Raw genomic sequence first — 20,156 nt, 5'->3', positions numbered from 1 at the left:
TTACTTTTGGGACTAGGTTTTCCTACGAATGAAGTTCTCCAATAAATAAATATTTCAGTAATAACTGGAGCTGTTTTTTGGTTAACTGGAGCATATTATGATTTAGTTTAAGGAATTGGAAAGAAAAAGTTTAGTATAGTGGGCCGTTCTGTTGATATTCTTAATTTTACACTAACTGTAGGGATATTTTTCGTGCATACAAGAAAGTATTTCTACACGTTCATTGTTGAGTTGTGGATTTGGCATCACTTGAGTAGGTGTTAAGAAAGAAGAAGAAGAAGAAGAATATCAATTTTAAAGTTTGTAGTTCTGTTTTATGTCTGCATATCTGCATTTAAAGGAAAATAAATAGGTAAACTGATGTACAATGAAAGATTAAGATTATTATTTGTATAAAGATTCTTTTGGGATCTGTGGAAATCATGATATACTGGATATAAATAAATAAGTGTAGAATAAAGGAACGAAGGCTGTTCGTAAGAAGTTAAGAATAACCCACAGGTTTCTGGTGATAATATGTTAAAAACAAATATTGTTCATGGGCTTGCACGTCGAATTTATGATTATCACCAGAACATGCTAAAATGAAAGGTCAAGTTAGCTATCAGTACATAAAAGGGGTAAACTTTACAACGCCCGCTCCAGCAGGTATACTCACTCAGAAACGAGAAATTACACACTAATAATTTTATGAAAATGGATCAAGACTTACTTAACGTTAAGCTAACCCGTTCCTAACCCCTATTCATATCTTACTCTACTCTACCCTACCCTAATCTATACTTTTTAAAAGGGCCCTACTTATCGATGCGCAGCTGGAGCGTGTCTTGTAAAGTTTATCCCGTAAGAGTTACTTAGCACCTGAAACAACCATATTCTATAAACTGCATCGCAGTTACTTTTATTGGGATATGTTTAGTACAAGGGGTCCAGAAGCACGTAAAAAACACAAAATTTACAGGAGAAATGAGTGACGCAAGTACTTAGACGTAACATCATAACGTAACCAAATCTAACCTAACATAACATAAACTAACGTAAGCTAACCTGAACTAACCTAAACTAACGTAATATTAGTAGAAATAAGCGAAATTCTACCATTTTGTTTAGAAAATTATGCGGGACTCCTACACTAATATAACATAAACTAACCTAACCTAACGTAACCTAAACTAGCCTAACCTAACAAACTAACAAATCCTACCCTGAACTAACCGAATGTGAACAGAAATTACCAAAATTGTAACATTTTTTAGAGTAAAGAGCTGGACCCCTTCTGCTAAACATAGGCCCTTTTATTATGCGAACAAAATCGTTGTATCTATAAACAAGCGTTTTATGCATCATACACAAAAAAATAGTTACCTACCCCCAGATGTGAGCTATAATTATACACTATGTGCTAGGTGGTCACTATAAACAAAATATTTCTGTTTCTGTTCGGGACAGGGCGAAGCTCTGGGTGTGTCAATAAAGAGCAGTCGCGAAGTGACGGTGGGTACGCACGTAAAAGAAAGAATGCGAAAACCACACACCAACGTTTGCTAGGTGGGCAGTGCTACAAGCATTGCATTTTTTTTCTCGCTGTTTTGTGTTTAGGGATAACAGTTAAGTTCCGATAAATCCCGCCCCACCAAATCAATGTACTGAACAAAACTTGTAATCAGTACCGAAACTAATCTGACTTATTCATAAGTTATTACTATCATGTTAAAACGTTGGCGGGAATTAACGGAATAAATGACAATGACCTACATGTTTCCGCTTTCATAAATAACTTGCTGTAACATTACTTTTCTGTTCTTTTTTTTAATAGCATGCTGGACCTTGAAAACTTGAATATAAATAACGTGCGAGGAAAGAAGAAAAACGATCCACAAGGATGCGATTTAATTCCGCAAATGTGAGCCAGAAGTACTAAAAAAGTCGAAATGTTTATGGGGGATATAGGGTAGTGAAATGGTTTCAAACATTATATCGTTCTTTTAATCATTGTGTAGCATTTAAATGCGACATTACTCTTTTGGAGCATCCTCGTTTACGGGTTACATTACCCATCGTCGGTGACGCGCCTGCTCCCTAGAGGCGCAACCTGCTACATCTTGCCGTTGAGTCAGATGCAATTCCTGGTTTTTGGTGGTGACCTATCACTTCTTTTAAAAATCGTTTTTCCTGCGGTGGCTCAGTGGTAGAGTTTTCACCTCCGTTGCTTGGGGTCTCCAGTTCGATCCCAGCTAGCGCCGTGTGGACTTCGTGGTGGACAAACACCATGCTCGTGGGTTTTCCCAGGGTTCTCCCGTTTCCGCCCACTTTCTTCATTCCACCATTTCATTCATTACTCATCATCACCGTCTCCTTTAGCCTAACCGGCATAAACGTGGAACGTAAAACTCAGAGATTTCATTTTTCGTTTTTCCTGCATATTTTTAGACTCTATACCCATATTGGTTAAACCCTCCTAAAGTTAGTGTGCACGGAGGGCACCCAGGACATAATGTAACGTAACTGTAAGAATACCAATGGATGAGATATTACATTTTAAAGCAATTAACACTTAAAGTGTGTTGCCCACAGCATGGGCTACCGCTGTTTATACTAGGGTGCCGGGCAGCCCACCATGTGGGCAAATAGAAATGTTACTTCTCAGGCTGAACAGTCCACGGTGTGTGCATACTGATTACCAGGTTTTTATACTAGCTTCATTTAGTCATGCTGCTGGTATAAAAAACACCTACAAGGAAAATATACAAAATTTATTTAATCATAACAGTAATACATATTATTTATACACTAGAGAATGATATTGCATTGCTCATGCCCTGGGAGGATCAAAAAGTTTTCGTATAGCGGTAGTGTAAGTGTTAACTTAATTATGTAAAACACCCTGGCTCATATCAGCAGGATATATCCTGTATTTAATTCTTATATATAACACATTTCTCCTGTAAATTTTCTAAACACTACGGTCACTAACGTCTCTAGCTAGGTAAACGGAAAAATGGCAAAGGAAAAAGGAAATTGATTATCAAAATATACACTGAACAAAGAGTTTAAATATGAAAATGCATCTTCTTGTTAGGGCTGCTCCAATAATCGAGTAATCGATAACAGTTCGATAAAATATCAAAACCGTTTCGTCGATAAAGAATTTTAATTTTAGCGAATTATCGAACTTTCGAGACTCTCGAAATGTTTGAGACTCTCGAATTGTTTGACACTCTAAACGTTTGAGACAGTCGAAGTATTAGAAATATTCAACGAGTTTGAGAGACTCGAATTGTTTGAAAGCAGCAAATACTGAAAGATCTGGAAGAAACAATGCAATCGACGTTATCGTAGGTGTAGGCTTATATATGTACTACATATACGCAGGGTGTTCATTTTAAAAGTTGCCTCCCTTGAAATGAAGTGAAAGAAGAGTTTCTACCCACATGTCTTTAAGACCAATGTTTATCCATGCACAGGATTAAGTGGTCTGTCAGGAAAGGGAGAGAGAAAAAGGCAGTCAGAGACAGAGAAACGAAGATGAAACATGCACACCCAAACAGGATTGGAATCCAAGATACCATGAGCCTTATGCAGAGTCGTTCTGACCCATAATTAGTGCCATATTAAAGAGTTCGACTAATATATGTTTCCTGCAGCAGTCAGGCATTTAGTATGACGCTAATAATAAGTCAAAGCGACTCTGCATAAAGCCCCACTAGTCTACAAACTGCCACTTTACCGATTGTCAACAACAGAGTAGTCAGAAAAAGGATTTTTTTTTTTTTTTTTATTTGGTTTCGAGGATTTAAATTAAAGTTCTGGATGAAGACAGCTTCTGATATAGATAGAGGTAAGGAAGTTCGATAAGGCTAAAGACAAACTTCGGTTTTGAGAATGTATTATCCGGTACTTGAAACTATTTGAGTATTTGAGATTGTCTAAATTTCGTATATCATTGAAGTTCTGGAGTTCGAGTATCATTGAAACAAATTTTGGGAATTTTCGGTGCGAAGCTCACTCTAGATCTCTCTCTGTATGTGATATCCGACAATAACTTTCGAACAGATTGTACGATTTTGATGGAACTTACTTTAAAATGTTTCTCTTTGCTTTTATCATGCACCTGCTGTTTTTGGTTGTCTTACGACAAGGGGAACTTCCTTGAATTCGAGTATTTGTTCTTACTTTGAACGTATTCGCGATGTTATGACTATTATTAATATTACGGTTTTCTCAATATTAATATTACTATTACCACTATAACCTTTTACTGTCTTTTTTGGATCTGACGTTTAATACGTTTCAGTAGTATATTTCAGCCTTTTTCCTTTCTTTATAGTACACTCATGATACCTTGTGTTATGTGAAGAAGGTAGATTTTACACCAAATTATTGACATGATTTAGAATAGTTTAAAGTTATATAACCCAATTAAATTTTAACTAGAGCTCTTTCGTGGCTAAGCTGTTAGCGTAATCGCCTTTGGCGTGGGAGACCCGGGTTCGATTCCCGGCGGGAGCTCATGTGGTTCGGATTTCACGTTAATCAGTAGGTCCACGTCTCATACAGTCTCGCTGCTAAACGAGACGTTAAACTCAAAATTAACTCAACTCAAATTTTAACTACAATCAAAAAAGGCGAATACTGCAATGGTAATAGAAAACTAAATTTCATTACATTACTAAATATCTCTTTCCATCAAATATTTGCTGCATGGAAAACAAGCTAGACCCACCCTTCCGCCAGTGTTCCCTTTTTCTTTTTTTTTAACCACCATCTTGTTGCCCTCCATTTTCTTCTCTGCTGCCATTTTGAAATGCCTATGATCACGTACTATAGTAATACGTAACGATTAGAAATTGGGTCTTGAGACCGCCCTTCTATTCTTAGCGTGCCTTTCTATGAACAATATTCCTGTTTTGCTCCATGTTGAAATGTCTATAACCACGTACCGTAGTAATCAGACACATTCCACCCCGATAAGAAGGTTCGCAGAAGAACCCTCATTTTGCCGTTTTCGAACATTCCTTTTGGCACCCGCCGGAGTCTCCCCTCATGAAATTATAAGCCTGTAACTGTAGTTGACTAAGGTCAGTAATCGTGCAAAGAATCACTCGATTCGGTTTATCAGTTTAGAATATTCGCATGATTATACTTCGTCACTTTTCCATTGCCTCCATTTTCTTTTGGCCACCATGTTGAAATGAAATGGTGCGACTGACAACTTTTACTGTGCCGGTTCTGTTGTCTGTCGCACTAACTTGCAATGTTAGTACCTGCAAAAGCGCATCGCTCTATCTGGTGCCCTTTCCATGGCACAGACACACACACGGCGCGAGCCGTTACTTTAGCCCGTTCCTTCTTATAGGGTGGGCTAAAAAGGAGAGAAAAATGGGTCAGAATGGATTGCTCGACGGCTATAAGATTTGATCCCAATTTTTTGGAAAACCATGTTAACATCTAGTAGTATCCATTTGCTCTCCTATGGAGCGACATTGATAAATTCTAAAGCTTTCAAATTACAGGTAAAATATCAAGCATTAATAAGCACTTTTTTTCCTTCATACCTGACATAATTATTACTAATTTCCGCATTGTTACCGGCACTCAAGATTTCATGCCAAACTTGCTTGCAAAGGAGGCTAGCTTGCTGCACTCCGAAGCTGGGGATCCTTGATTCGAATGTCATTGAGGCATGTATTTCTTTTGGCACCATTAATGTCGCGCATAAGAGACGGGCCTACAACCAAACATCAAAAAAAGAAATCGTGGTTGACAAAATTTGGTGACATTCGAAAACTTTTGAATACTCGACTAATGAAGTTTCGTACCCAATGGTTAGACAACAACCGAAATGTCAGTAATATTGAAAGTTTGGATAATGCTCGAAATTTCGATAATACCCAAAGTTTCGAGAATACCAGAAATTTTGTTAATCTAAGTTTCGAGTATACCCTAAATTTCTGTAATAATCAAATTTTCAAAATTATCCGAAATTTTGATAACACTAGAACTTTTAAATATCCGAAACTTCGATAATATTCGAACTTTTGATAATATTCCTACTTTAAATTAGTGATGGGTAGTTCCAGAACGATTCGTTCCAAAAGAACGAATCCTTTAGTGGAATGAAGGGATCGAATCTCCGAAAGGAAGGGGATTGACTGGCGAAATCAAAAGACGGATTCGCTCAGCGGAAGGAAGAGCCGGATTGAGACAGTGGATTCGGTTAATGGAACTAGAGGACGGAACCAAGCAACATAAGTTCAAGAGTAGACCCAGTTGATGGATTGATATAGATGGAATCAGACAAAAAGCAGTACTGCAAAACAGATGGACAATGTATGACAAAGAGAGAGAGAGAGAGAAAAGGTCCTACTGCGCATGCCTACAAATAACCAAGCCTTCTTTGTGATTTTTGTGTCCCTTCTAAGAATTTTCTGACCACGAAGCTCCTCTACCAATGAAGGGAGTGGGGAGAGTGACAACGAGTCTTATCAGAATGTTTGTTGACTTTCTTCTCTTCCACAGGTGTTCAGGATTACCAGGTCTACTGATGTTTTGTATTGCAATTCAGAAAATGAGTTTTTTGCTGTAACCTATATTGATGCATCGTCATGACTGTAAAATTCACAATCGATTGTTGGATTGGGTATTAATATTACAGTTCAATACAAAGGTTATATGGGATAAGCCCTATTTCATAAAGTGAGATTCAAAACATTACTCTGACATTTCTCAAGGGCAAGCACATTCATTGTGATCAAAACCGGAACCATACGAATATTAACTACTTCGCTTAGCTCTAAGTTAAAGTAAAAGTTTGTTTCACTACGAATAAAAGAACATATCTCTTCCAGCATGATATGTCAGCCAATAATACAGAAATGAGAGAGTCCTATCCCAAATACTCCTACAAAGATGAGATAATGAATAAACTGAGACCAGAGGAAAATTGGGATAGAAGAGAGAGAAAATACTTCGACGTTAGGTGAATTAGTGGTGTACGCAATGGGTTTTTTCGGGGTTTTAACCTCCCTTGATTAAGATGATAGAGATGATGGGAAGATTTTGAATACACGGAGGGTGAAAGTAGCAAAAATACTGGTAACCCAAGGTGAACACGATCAGACACATGTTTCTCTTTCTGAGCAACCCCCTGAAATCAGCACTGATTTGATTAACATTTATTTTATTGAAAGGCGAAAGGGGTAGTTTGCGCCCAAAGCATTATCATATCTGATTGCGGCAATGTGTGAACTACAGGCCATTGAGAGAGAGAAAACATGACAGAAGATAACACATTTGGCTGAAAAAAAAAAAAAAAATGCTACAAAATTTTAGCAACACCGCACATGATTAATATGATTGAGGTGTTGGACCGTATACTATATTGTACGAAGAGCAAATTACCGTATTTATACGTTTAAGACTGATACAATAGGTGTTCAGCAAATAACAAACAAGAGTTAGAATTCAGGAAGAAATTGAACTTCCTGTGTATGTGTGTGTGTGTGTCTATCGAAAAAGCAGTCCCTTTCTGCACGCTATCCTTTCTCCTCACAAATACAACTTTGCAATAACTTATCAGATGGTAAAAATTGTCTGATTAGTTTGGCTGAAGAAGGAATCATTGGCTGCAGGAAACTTTCATAATATCCGTAATTTTGATAATACCCGGAACTTCGATAATACCCGAAACTTCGATAATACTGGAAATTTCGATAATACCCGTAACTTCGATAATTTCAAATACTCGAACGGTTTCGAGTAACCGATGACAACTCGATTAATTTTCACTCCCGAAGTTCGATAGGTCCCCAGCCTTATCGAACACCCGTACTTCTTGTTGAAGTTTTCTCAAGAATTTCCATATCGTGAGGTAGTGATGTCCTACTAGGTTTTTGAACTTCACAAATGTTTTTCGTTCTCGGATTGTCGACAAGAGTTGCTTCGTGGGTATGCCATGAGTTTGGGGGATATTGTAGAGAAAGACGCTTCAATTTTAAGATAGCACCGTTGCCACTTCTCTAAAGCTGCTTGAAACGTACGTACTTCCAAAGTACTCTATTAGATCAGAGGCATTTTGCAATGCAGTCTCTTTTTAGATGCAAAAGCCCTTGTTTAACATCTTCAACAGGTAAAAACGCCAACACTGGGATTTTACAACAAAAAGGACAGAATGCCTCATCAGTTTTATACAGAGTTGTCAGTCAGTCAGATATAAAATATGAGCTGAACCCATATATGTAAGAATATGAAACCCTTTGCTTTTTCTTTTTCTCTCATTTTTACCATATTAGCTGCATTATTAGTCACAGAGGTACATGTAGATGTGCATTATGAATATCTGACCACCCACCAAGGGTCGTACTAACAGTTTTACCTACAAGTGGTTTAAATAAAAAATCGATTTAGGTTAATGAATTAGCAAAAGGGATTTTTTTTTCAAGCTTTGATTGTACAAGATAAATCGAATTCAAGATTTCAGCTAATTTGTATGCTTTATGGTCCCTTCATGTCTTTTTAATATTTTCATCCGTTCCTCCGATATATATATATAGCTGCATGGTTGTCTACGGAAGGTAAAGTGGTGCTATTGGAAAGTTAATACTTCTAATTAAAAAACAATACAAAATATCAGCGAAACTTACTTTATTGCCTTAAACTGCTCGTCCATGTATAATCCGAGATTTACATCCACGTATAATCAGCAGTTACCAATATTGCTGAATCAACGCTACTGTTGGAGTTGTTTTTTCTGAATGTTTCCCGCTGTAAAGGTTTTCTCCGCTTTCTGATAGTCGACAGTAGCACTGTTATGTTAAAATCACGTCTCGCTGCTGTTAAGACCTCATGGTCATTCTGATGTGCAATCGTCCACACTGTAACTAATTTGTTACTGCTGTATGTCCAGGGTTGGCAAAAACCATGGTTTTGATTGAAACCTGCTTTTTTTGTTGTTTTTTTTTGTTTATTTGTTTAAACCAGTTTTTTTTTTTTTTTTTTTGTTTAAATAATTTGCTCTATGTATTTATAATCCATATGGACAAAAAGAAGTTTGTTTCACCTTGGTGTTAATATGCAACAACCGGGTTATGCTGGAAGGGGTCATATAAGCTTAAAGCGGAGTCTAAACCGTTTCTCGACTTACATCCGAAACAAATTGTCTTCTATTTGAACTCGAAACCGGGACTAATTGACCACAAATGCGATACGTTTGCCGACTCACTCACGAAGGACTCCTGATACGTTGTACTGATCTTTACATACTTTTAATATAATTGTCTAATTGTCAAGAGTCATTTGAGAAGGACAAAAAGATAAACCTTTGCACAAGTGAAACCATTATACAGAATTACATATGGACAATTTCAAAATACTGCAGAGTACAGAAGAACTAATTAAGTCGAAGTTAGTTCACTACGACTTTTATTAGTCCAAGTTAAAGAAATACAAGACTTAATTTGCATATCAGTAAGAAAAGTGAATAAAGATAAGAATTATTTGAGTCCACATTGAGTATTTATATATAAACAGATACCAAAGATACTGCTGATTTCAGTAAATGCCTCTCGTGGGGTTTGTATGATCTCCCCCCCCCCCCAAAAAAAAAAAAGATACGGTGTTTCGATGTATTTTATCAATAGTAAACATTATTAAAACAAAACAATATTTAGAATTTTTCTTTGGTTGCAGTTGCATAACAATAATAACAAATTATAAAAAAATCCCAAAAGAAATTTTCATAAACTTATATAAAAAAGTTGCTTTTGAAGTATAATCTCTTTGAGTAATGAATGGGGAATTTAGGTCTGAATATAATACGAATAATATGCGGGAGTGACACGCGGTAACCCACAAATGTGTGTTCATCAAGATTTTACGATACTTACTTTTTCCAATTATTTTTCGTTTTTTGGTTTAAACCAGCCAACCCTGTGTATGTCCCATCTGAAATAATAATAATAATAATAATAATAATAATTAATAAAATAAAATAGTTTCCAGTTTTATATGCCATTTATTATTTCCCTCTGCAATAACTCAATACATTTACTTAAACGTGTAGTCATATTTCTGACTCATCTTGTATAACTGAAATGTAACTATATATAATTAATGCTAATGTTTATATTTTCAGATATATTATGAATAAATATGCATCCTGATGGAGACCTGAGCCAAAAAACATTAGGCAGACGCATTGAATGTAATGGTTCATATGGGACAGTAAAGTATTGTGGCACTGTTGCACCAACGAAAGGGCTGTGGCTTGGTGTTGATTGGGATGATCCATCCAGAGGAAAACATAATGGCTCATATGAAGGAGTTCAATATTTTACTGCTAGGTAATCATTTTCTGTTAGGTTTTACGATGTAATGTTTTCATTTTCTTCTTATTAAGTCTTGGCTCACTTTATCTTTATATATGTAGAAGTCTATCAATTCTTCTTCCTGTCAGAATGATTTGTTATTAGAAATTCTGTATATATTTGTATTGTTTAGACCAAGATAGTGGATACAAAAAAGAATTTGCTAGAAAAGTATCCTGAACGTTCATAAAGAACAACATAAAATTGTTCTCCTAACACATAAATACAGCTACTTCCACCCGGCATCAAATTTGTACGCCATATGATTCAAAAACAACTAGGAAGTTATATCCTATAAGAGGGACACGCCAGATTATTTTGGTATGATACACTTAAAACTCCAAAACTCTTAGAATTATAGGCGTTCATAGTAGCCCACGGACGCTGGACGTTTCACGTCTAGGACTTTCCTTCATGGGCATGTAATTTCGATTGATGTTTACGTTCAAGATTAAAGTGAAATATCGACACGTTTTGACTTGCGAAAGTAACAGTAATTTTGATTTTTAAACGTCAAACTTATCCAGGACTTACTTGCGCCAGTCCATTATTGGTAAATGAATCAGGATGAGTTGTTCCTGTAAAAAACATGTTCTAACTGTATTACAATCCATTCTTGCTTGTTTTTGCATCAGGCTGCTAAGTGACTAATGCCTCATGTATCTTCCGCGTAGGCATCAGATTGTCCGAGCAGGAACACACTTGTCCACGCAGGAACGGATACCAATATGAGGCTATAAATGCGTCCAGCTTGAAATTTGTTTTGTTATTTTACGCTTTTGATTCTGTGGGCTCTTAATGTGACCCTCATATTCTTAAGATACACTGTTCAAATGATATTAACCATCTTTAAAATTATAGAGAAATCACTGAATGGCGATATAAGCTATTTCACCGATATTTCCTCCTTGTGAAGCATGCTGCGAATGTAATGAGTCGCATGATGACAAAACACAAGATATAACCAGGATAATTGAACATACTAGCCGCCGAAACATAATATTTGAGGACAATAAATGCTATTCTTGCACTAATCAGGATTCCACTCTCTTCAAAAAATTACACGCAATAACAGTTTTCGGGTAAAATAGAAAGTCAGGCCGAGTAATTTTAGATAAAATGTGAATACTTTTTTTTTTTTTTTTGATAAGTAGAGTTACACAGTAAAGATTAACACAGTAGTTGGAAACACTAAATATCTTATTATCAACTTTTCGAACAGTACTCATCTGTTGTTTTTACATGCACTTTCAGATTTATTGTTGCCCCACTTCCTCCTCAGACTCTTTGAAAAAAGACTAATGTTCCTGTGTTCCCAATGAAGGTAAAGGAATTCTGTCGAAATACCAAAGAAAATACGTCAGGATGGCGACAAACCTGGAAAACCGGGAAAGGTCAGGAAATTTGATAAGACCGGCAAAAGTCAGGTTATTTCGATTTGCTAAAAATGAGAGCTTATAAATATTTAAAATGAAAATCCTAAGATGATTTCAAATGCAGTAAGTTCTTGTTTTTTAATTGTCAGCTTCAAACTTACAAACTATCTGTGATTTCCACAAATGATCTATAACAACTTACGCTCTATTGCTGTGCATATTTTATTTTGCTTTCACCTGTACAGTGGAATATTATATTGGTGAATCATCTACAAAATGAAGTTGGATCAACGATCGAATAGTAAATTCATTTTCGACGCACGCATAATTCTAACCTTTTCCGTTTTTGTTCCCACCAATGCAATGTTATCGGAGTTTCCTGTCCTACATTGAGGGAGGGTAACTAATCACACAAATGAAAGAACTTACGGTTACTCGTATTTTAGTTTCTGTGTTTTCATTGTAGTGTATTTTAGTTCGCAAAGATGTTTCTTTCGGAAGTGCTTATGAGTTGACGAAAATTCCTGATAAAGTTGCACATAAGCGTATGCACTGGGTCAATACTCAGTAGATAGCTGAACTAATTTCATCGAACTCTGATTTTTTAATATGGAATACATGCATAGGTACCAAAAGTTTTTTTTTTTTTTTTTTTTAACATTAATTTGAAAATTCTATCGAGTTATAGACACCTCCGTTCTATATGCATACATCTTTGATCTTAGAAATATATTAGGTGTGTTCATCAAGCTGTAATTATTCTTGCAACCGAATTTTAGTGTGCTTTCTCAGTGTCAATAACAAATGTCAAAGTATCGTAAAACAAGATTCCTTCATTCAAGATGTGTAAATATATTTTGCAACTGGGATGCAACTTTTAAGAGGGGACAGAGAAATTATTCTGGAGGTTGGAGTATGTGTCGCCATAGGGACATCCCTGCCAACACCCCTCTACAAAAATACGTGTACGTATATGAAGACGGGACTTCTTTATATTGCACTTCGCAGTGGAATGAAAGAAAAGGAGACTGTTAGTATTTGCGGTTCTGATTGTTGTAAAATACTATTAATTTGTTTTCCGTACAAGTAGAAGTAACAAAATTTTGTGATGCGCAATTCCTGTTTTAATGTTGACATCTTCATATCTTTACTGTAGAGGAAAATAGAAAGAGGAATCTCCATCATGTTCATATGTTGCTGTTACATGTCCAAAAAGTCTTCAGTTTTGGAACAAGAAAAGCAAACAAGTTCCTTCTTGCTAACGATTTATTTTCATGGGTTACATTTAGTGAAGAAACAGATCCAAGGGATCGAGCATGTTTCAGATGTTACACGGGTTTGAAATATTTTGCATGGTTATAGTAAAACACAAATTCCGTGATGTAGTCTGGTGTCACTTCTGGTGTCCAAATTCCTGCGTTCAAAGCATGGGTGCGCGATATGGATTTTGTGGTAAATAAACACCGGGTGTGTGTGTGGGGGAGAGAGAAGAGGGGTTCTCGAGGTTCTCTCGTTTTCTCCCTTACTAGCATTCGTTTCGTTCTTACAATTCATTTCGAATGATTTGATGTGAAGTATAAATGCTAAGCAACGAGCTTTTGAGCTGTCGATAACCATTAGTCGCCTTTCAGAGTTCTGGAATTGAATAAATAGCAACCTAAGAATGAGTGTATACGCTTTATTGTTGTGTAGTAAGAGCTCGATTTTGTTTCGTTGTTTACGTGTTTTAGTTCATCATTTTCATTTCTGATGTTCCAAAAACTGTTTGTGTCCCAAAAAGGAAAAAGAAGTAGCAAATGTATTTTGATGTGATGCGGTAGATCGAGGCAGTATACGTGGCGAAAGAAAGTATTTTATACAATCGTTAATGACAGGCTTTTATTTACGACAGCATATTGTTGTGTAGAAAGATGGTCGAGCAACAAGAGAGGGAGGAGGATACATAGTAACAGCTTTCTGCTGCTTTAGCGTGCTTGTTTAATTTGCAGAGACAAGATCGAAAGTGAAAAGGTGTTGTAGTTGTGGTTTTCAGTGTTAGTTGTATTCAATGTTCTGTAGATAGTAAGCTTGTCAATTTTCAAATATTCCAAGACCACGTTCAATCCTTCCTGGTTGTTAAATAATTTTTATAATGGATTCGGGAAATACCAAATGATAAATTTTTTGCTTGTTGCAACATTTGCCGGAGCGTGTTTTCATTGAGTAACATGGAACAGTGAGCGGTAACAAGTCGCCTGAAAGGCAAAAGGCACATGCAGATGGCCGCATCCATCTCAATGTTAGGAACAGTTAGTACCTTTGTGAATCAAGATAACAAAGTCAATACGTTCTGACTTGGAATGTCGCCTTGTTTGTACCTCATATGTACAGCACTTAAGGTTTTCTGGTGATGTGTGCTCAAATGTGGATTTTAGTGGATACTTAGACGGATATCCACGATGTAAGTGGATACAAGTTCGAGAACGAAATAAAGCAGTTTACAGTGATTCGTAGTAAAAAATAGCAGTATTAAAGTAAAATTACTATGGTGTATTCAAAGTGTAATGACATACATCATTGCGGCTAAAGATTTCAAAATATTCAAACGTATGTTTCCCGATAATTGAGATTGCCAGGAAAATGTAGCTTCAGCATGACTAAATATTAAACACTTTCCTTTGTTGTCTTCATACTTTGGGAATGAAGTAATTCAGCTATTGAAAAAGACATAAATATGCGATTCTAGAGTACGGTACCGTGAAAGGGCAAGTGTGCACGCAAGTTATTTGACACTGGCGTTTTTAGAGAATTCTATAGCTTCAAATATTTTAATCACTTTCAGAGAGACGCATTCACGGTTGAACTTAAAAAAGGTCGTTCAGATTTCAGTGAATGGCTCCAATGTAAACTTTATATTTCTGTATACCTTCAAGCGAAGTGTCAAGACGTCGCCAAATGATCCTATAATATTTGGTATAGGAAGCTGTGAGTTACTTTGTATGGAGTATTTAAGACCGCAATTGAGCCAAGGAATTGGAGAATCGTTTAATTTCTAAGAGGTTTGCATGTTCATTTAAGAATGTTTCAGCATGCCGTGCCGAGCACACCTGCAGAGGCTCAGAAAATTCTCCAGTGAAGTTTTGTTCTATGCTAGCTTGATGATAGTGTTTCTTAGCGAGCCATTGACATTTATTCGTATCTTCTGTTGTAAATTTAAAGTGTTAGAAAGGATAAAAATATTCCGAAGTCTTCGAGTTATCAGTTCATGTCAAGTATGTTGGAAAAAGATAAAATGCCTATTCCTGAACTAAACCTACAACTTACAAAGAGAAAAGTTCAGTAATATTACAAAAGGAAATCGGAACGGTCTGTTAAACAACTCTATGGTAATAATAAATAAAATTCATCGTAGTAGTATTCAAAATTGATATTTAGTTGCTAATATGAATCTCGAAGACTATTTTACAAGTCGTCTTCATTGAGAAATGTTAAAGTTTCTAAAACTAACTAACTAACTAAACTAACTCTATGGCTTATGGAACCCGGAGGTTCAATGCCGCGTTCACAAAAGCTCTCCACTGACTTCTAGCCTTAGCCAACTGAATCCAGTTTCTGCTTTGTATTCCTATCTCTGCGAGATCCATCTTAAAATTGGCCTTCTATCTGCGCCTAGATCTTCTTAATGGTCGTTTTCCGATTGGTCTTCCAGTCAAGACTTCGAAAGCGTTTCTACTTTCTTCCATCCTAGCTACATGACCTGCCCATCTAAGCCTCCTAGACTTGATGACCCTAACAATGTTTGGTAAACCGTATAAATTATGTAGTTTCTCGTTATGAAATTTCCGCCATTCCTCATTCCCGTTCCTCTTGGGTCCGAATATTCGTCTCAGAATCTTGTTCTCAAATACTTTCAGTGTATGCTCATCTCTCAGAGTAAGCGACCATGTTTCGCATGCATGTAGAAGAACAGGCATGATTATCGTTTCTTATATTTTAAGCTACAAATTGCTCGACAGAATTCGCGACGACAAGATATTTTGAACTGAATAATAACACGAATTCCCCGCTTTTAGTCGACATTTAATTTCTTCGTGAATATGATTTTCGCCTGTTAATATTGATTCTAGATATTTGAAAGTATCTACTTTATCAAAAGTATTATTTAATATTTTAACGCATCCATAATTTGCCGTATTACGGTCCTGATGCACTTCCATGTATTTAGTTTTCTTTGCATTTACTTCTAAACCCTTGTCCCTGCAAGCGTTTAATAAGATCTCTGCATTTCTTTCTGTTGTTTTCCTGTCATCCCCTATTAAATTTACATCATCAGCATATGCCATAACCTGGTGAATACCGTTCAACTCTAGGCCCTGGTTACTATCTTTGATTTTCCTTATAGCGTATTCCAGGACAAAGTTGAATAATAATGGCGACAACGCATCTCCTTGTTTCAGGCCATTTTCGACGTGAAAGCTCGTGGACAGAAAAGCATGTTAAAGTTTCTACATGCTGGATATGGTGTGAGAAGTTATGGCTGTAAGTGTATCATGTGTAACACATGATACACTAACGGTGCAAAAGAAAAAGAAGGTGGTAGAAGTTGTATTTTTTAATGTGTAATGTATTATATTGATTAAGGACCTCGAAAATAGTTAATTGAAGTGCGTGTCAGTTACTAAGATAATTATTGTAGTACACTCCAAAAAATGTATAACCTGCAGTCAATTAATTGTTATCAATTGATATGCTGGATTGGTCTAGGGTACTCACTTCCAATTGACTGAAATATGACATACGGTACGCTTTTACAATCAGAGAAATGGCAGTGGAGCACAGGCGGAGAGGAGATGAAACACGAGAATGGAATGAACAAGTATTGAGTTATGAATCTACGAATATTATGCCTGCAAAACCATCGACTACGCTATTGATGTTCTTGTTGACTGTCACCACTGCTATTTTTCAACATTAAAAAAAAAGCATACATCAAATACACCATTCGTTCTCAGAACAGCTCTGATGTGACGTGGAATAGAAAATAAAGGTCGTGAATGGTAGCAAGTGGAATATCACACCATTCTTTGTGCAATGCATCACTCAGTTCCACAAGAGAGGATAAAGGTAGAAATCTGCCTCTGATTCGGGTCTTCAAAACGAACCACAGAGGTTCAGTTATGTTCAGGTCCGAGAATTAGGCAGACCAGGGAAAGTGTTAACTTCATCTTGATGTTCCTTTAACAGGGTGTCTACCGGTCACGAAAGTCATGAAAAAGTCACGAAATCAGAAAACGGTCATGAAAGTCAAGAAATTTAGCTTTTGGGTCACGATTTTTATCTGTACAAATATAAATATAGACTGAAAAATGTTGTTCCATAAAATGTCAAAATTCACCACCAAAAATGTATATGGTCGGCTTTAGACGGTACCAGATTGCAAGTAAAGCACGCTTCTATCGCATGCATGAAAATTCGACCCAATTTGCACCCACATTCGCTCTTGAGCATGTTATTAAAGTTTATGGTTTGTGAAAGAAAAGGTCACGAAAAAGTCACGAGATTTCATTTTGGAATTTTAGTAGACCCCTTTTAACTACGTCGGAACAGCTCCAGCTGTGTAAATGGACGCAATGTTATATGCCGTAATAAAAAAAAGGAATGATTTTCTTTCTTTTACTTTAAAAGTGATTATATGTATAAAGAAAATGTTGTGGCCATTAAAAAATGCATATGTCATGATCTCTACAACGCGAGAAACTGGTTTTTGAATGTGCGCCCAATTGTTTGTTCGTTTGTCTATCCGTGTTTGGGCAGAACTAGAAGTCACACCGCTCAGCGTATCGAGAACAAATTTTAAACTTAATGTTATTATTGAAAGTATTTGAGAACAAGATCCTGAGACGAATATTCGGACCCAAGAGGAACGGGAATGGGGAATGGCGGAAACTTCATAACGAGAACTACATAATTTATACGGTTTACCCAACATTGTTAGGGTCGTCAAGTCTAGAAGGCTTGGGTGGGCGGGTCATGTAGCTAGAATGGAAGAAAGTAGAAACGCTTTCAAAGTCTTGACAGGAAGACCAATCGGAAAACGACCATTAAGAAGACCTAGGCGCAGATGGGAGGACAATATTAAGATGGATCTTGCAGAGATTGGAATACAAAGTAGAAACTGGATGCAGTTAGCTAAGGCTAGAGGTCAGTGGAGAGCTTTTGTGAACGCGGCATTGAACCTAGGTTCCATAGGCCATAGAGTTAGTTAGTTAGTTAGTATGAGGTTTCCGATAGGTTTTGAATTCCAAGCTATCCCAAATATGATGGTAGCTTATTTTAAAGTGAAAACCGGAAATTTGATTTCCCCGAAAGTATTCTTAACTATATTTATATTTCATATATAAATACACTGATGGAAACTTATTTTTTTAAAAAAAAACAATAGGATCTGATTCAAAGTTGGTACACAAGATGAAGATGGTGATAGATGATAGTGATTCTAACAAGTCCGCAGCACAATCCAAACATAGTTTGCAAGGTATCTAAGAAACATAGAGTACTCATCTTAATAGCACATGTAACCATCCTGAGCGGCTACAGAAGTAGATGTTCGAGGTCGAGCATATGCTGAATATCTATATTGTGTATTATATGCTATCGACACTCGCTGTATATAGTGGCGTAGCTGGACGGTGGCCGTTGTCGTATTTCGGATGGTGGTCAGGCACTATTCCAGAAAGTGATGTGTTCGATAGTTCCTGGGCCGGAGACATAGGAGGCCAAGGTAGGCCACATTGGGTTGTCTTGGCAGCATGGGGATACTCGTTATCCTGCTAGATGAACTACTGGAAAGTGCCTAGGTAAGGTGCAAGGATGATGAATTTGTAATTCGTGTAAGGCGAGTGCAAATAAAAATTGGATCTCCAGATCACCTGCATGTTTGCGTACACTCATATGGCTGTCTCTGTGTCCGAAATAGAAACTATTCTCATAGTTTAACACCACCGCCCTCCATTCGCCTCATCACTGCACTCTCTTCTGATCCCACCAGAGTAGTAGGCAACGGTTAATTGTGGGAGAGGAAAGCGGGAACGTGTACTTGTCGATTCTTTAGTGTTCATTGCGCTCACATGAGGGAGGAACGGGAGTACGGATGCTCTGATTGCTCTGGCGGTCGTCATCGTGTCAGTTAAGGCGGCTCTTTGTCTCCCATCACGTAGAGCACATATGAACAATGTTGGACAATAGGCAATCGCTGGAGTCGTCCTGGTATTTCAGAATTGCTTACACAGACTCTGATTCAAACACAGCTTTACTTGTTGCGTTGTCTGACAACTTCAAACTACTAGCAGCATGTCCTCCACGATAGTCAATGTGCTGGAATCTTCAAACTAAAATCACCATCATCGCTTCTACGGACTCACTGTTTGTAGTCCGAATTTAATTTTTATCTTACGATGAAAAAAAAAAAAAAAAAAAAAAAAAAACTCTTCGGCAGTATAATTAATTAATCACTCAGAAGTGTGACGTCATTAGTTCCTTATGGAACAATGTAAAAGAGTTCATTGATGGTGAAAAGTTTTATACACACAGTTTAGATGAACTTGTTCGTATTTCAGAAATAAACATTTCATTATGAACCTACAGTATGATGTACGTCATTTTCCATGAAAAAGTCCAGAAAAGATAGTGTACTGATTGGGTGTTTTATATGGACGATTTTGTCAAACTGATCTAGTGGATTTATTTGTGTTTCGTAAATAAATATTTCATTAACGACGACACAGTATGGCATAGTTCACCGAAAAAGAGTTGTTTACTGATTTGAAAATTTTTAAAGGTGAATTTCTGGAAAACGAATATAACAATTTTGTTGATATTTTAGAACTAAATACTTAGTTAATAACCCTTCAAATTGACATAATTACTTTTTCTGGAAATAATCTGGAAAGAGTAGTTTATTGGTAGATTTGAGTTCTTCTTGGAGGAGTTTTTGGAGAGCGTATAACGCGAGGTAGATATATTTCATCAATATAGATATAGTGTGTTTTATTTTTTAATTTTTTTAAATTTATTTATTTGTTTATTGATTTCCATTATCCACAACTATTTTTAATAATATTTCATTCCCAAATTTACGGTTTGGCATAATCAGTTTCTTCCGGAAAGTTTTTTTTTTTTTTTTTTTTTTTTTTTTTTTTTTTTTTTTTTTTTTTTTGAAGTTTTGTGATCTCTATATTGTCCGTGTGTCGTTAAGTGAATATTTCTGTAGTAACTGTACTGTATAGCATGATTCCCAATTCAATTTTAGAAATGGATACGAGAAAATATTTTTCTTAGACCACATCGTTTGTTTGAGATACAAAAAAGTTTTCTCGGGCAATCATTAATAAGGTTTTCTTTTGAATAACGTGTTCAAAGATCATAGGTATTTTCATAT

General features: G+C 36.4%; 1 protein-coding gene across 2 annotated transcripts in view; it reads left to right on the top strand.

Annotated features, from left to right (window-relative positions):
- Positions 1–213: 213 nt before the first annotated feature.
- The window catches only part of Tbce (Tubulin-binding cofactor E), a 67,410-nt gene continuing 47,467 nt past the window's right edge, over positions 214–20,156 (top strand). For both annotated transcript variants that reach the window (XM_081725797.1, XM_081725796.1), the window contains exons 1-2: positions 214–352; positions 10,133–10,340. In XM_081725797.1, the coding sequence (XP_081581923.1) occupies positions 10,150–10,340 (191 nt within the window). In that variant the 5' untranslated portion in view covers positions 214–352; positions 10,133–10,149. The remainder of the gene's footprint in view (positions 353–10,132; positions 10,341–20,156) is intronic.

Source organism: Thermobia domestica, chromosome 9 (genome assembly GCF_964235325.1).
Source record: "Thermobia domestica chromosome 9, izTheDome1.hap1.1, whole genome shotgun sequence".
Classification (NCBI taxonomy): domain Eukaryota; kingdom Metazoa; phylum Arthropoda; class Insecta; order Zygentoma; family Lepismatidae; genus Thermobia; species Thermobia domestica.
This window is presented reverse-complemented; position numbering and strand designations above follow the sequence as displayed.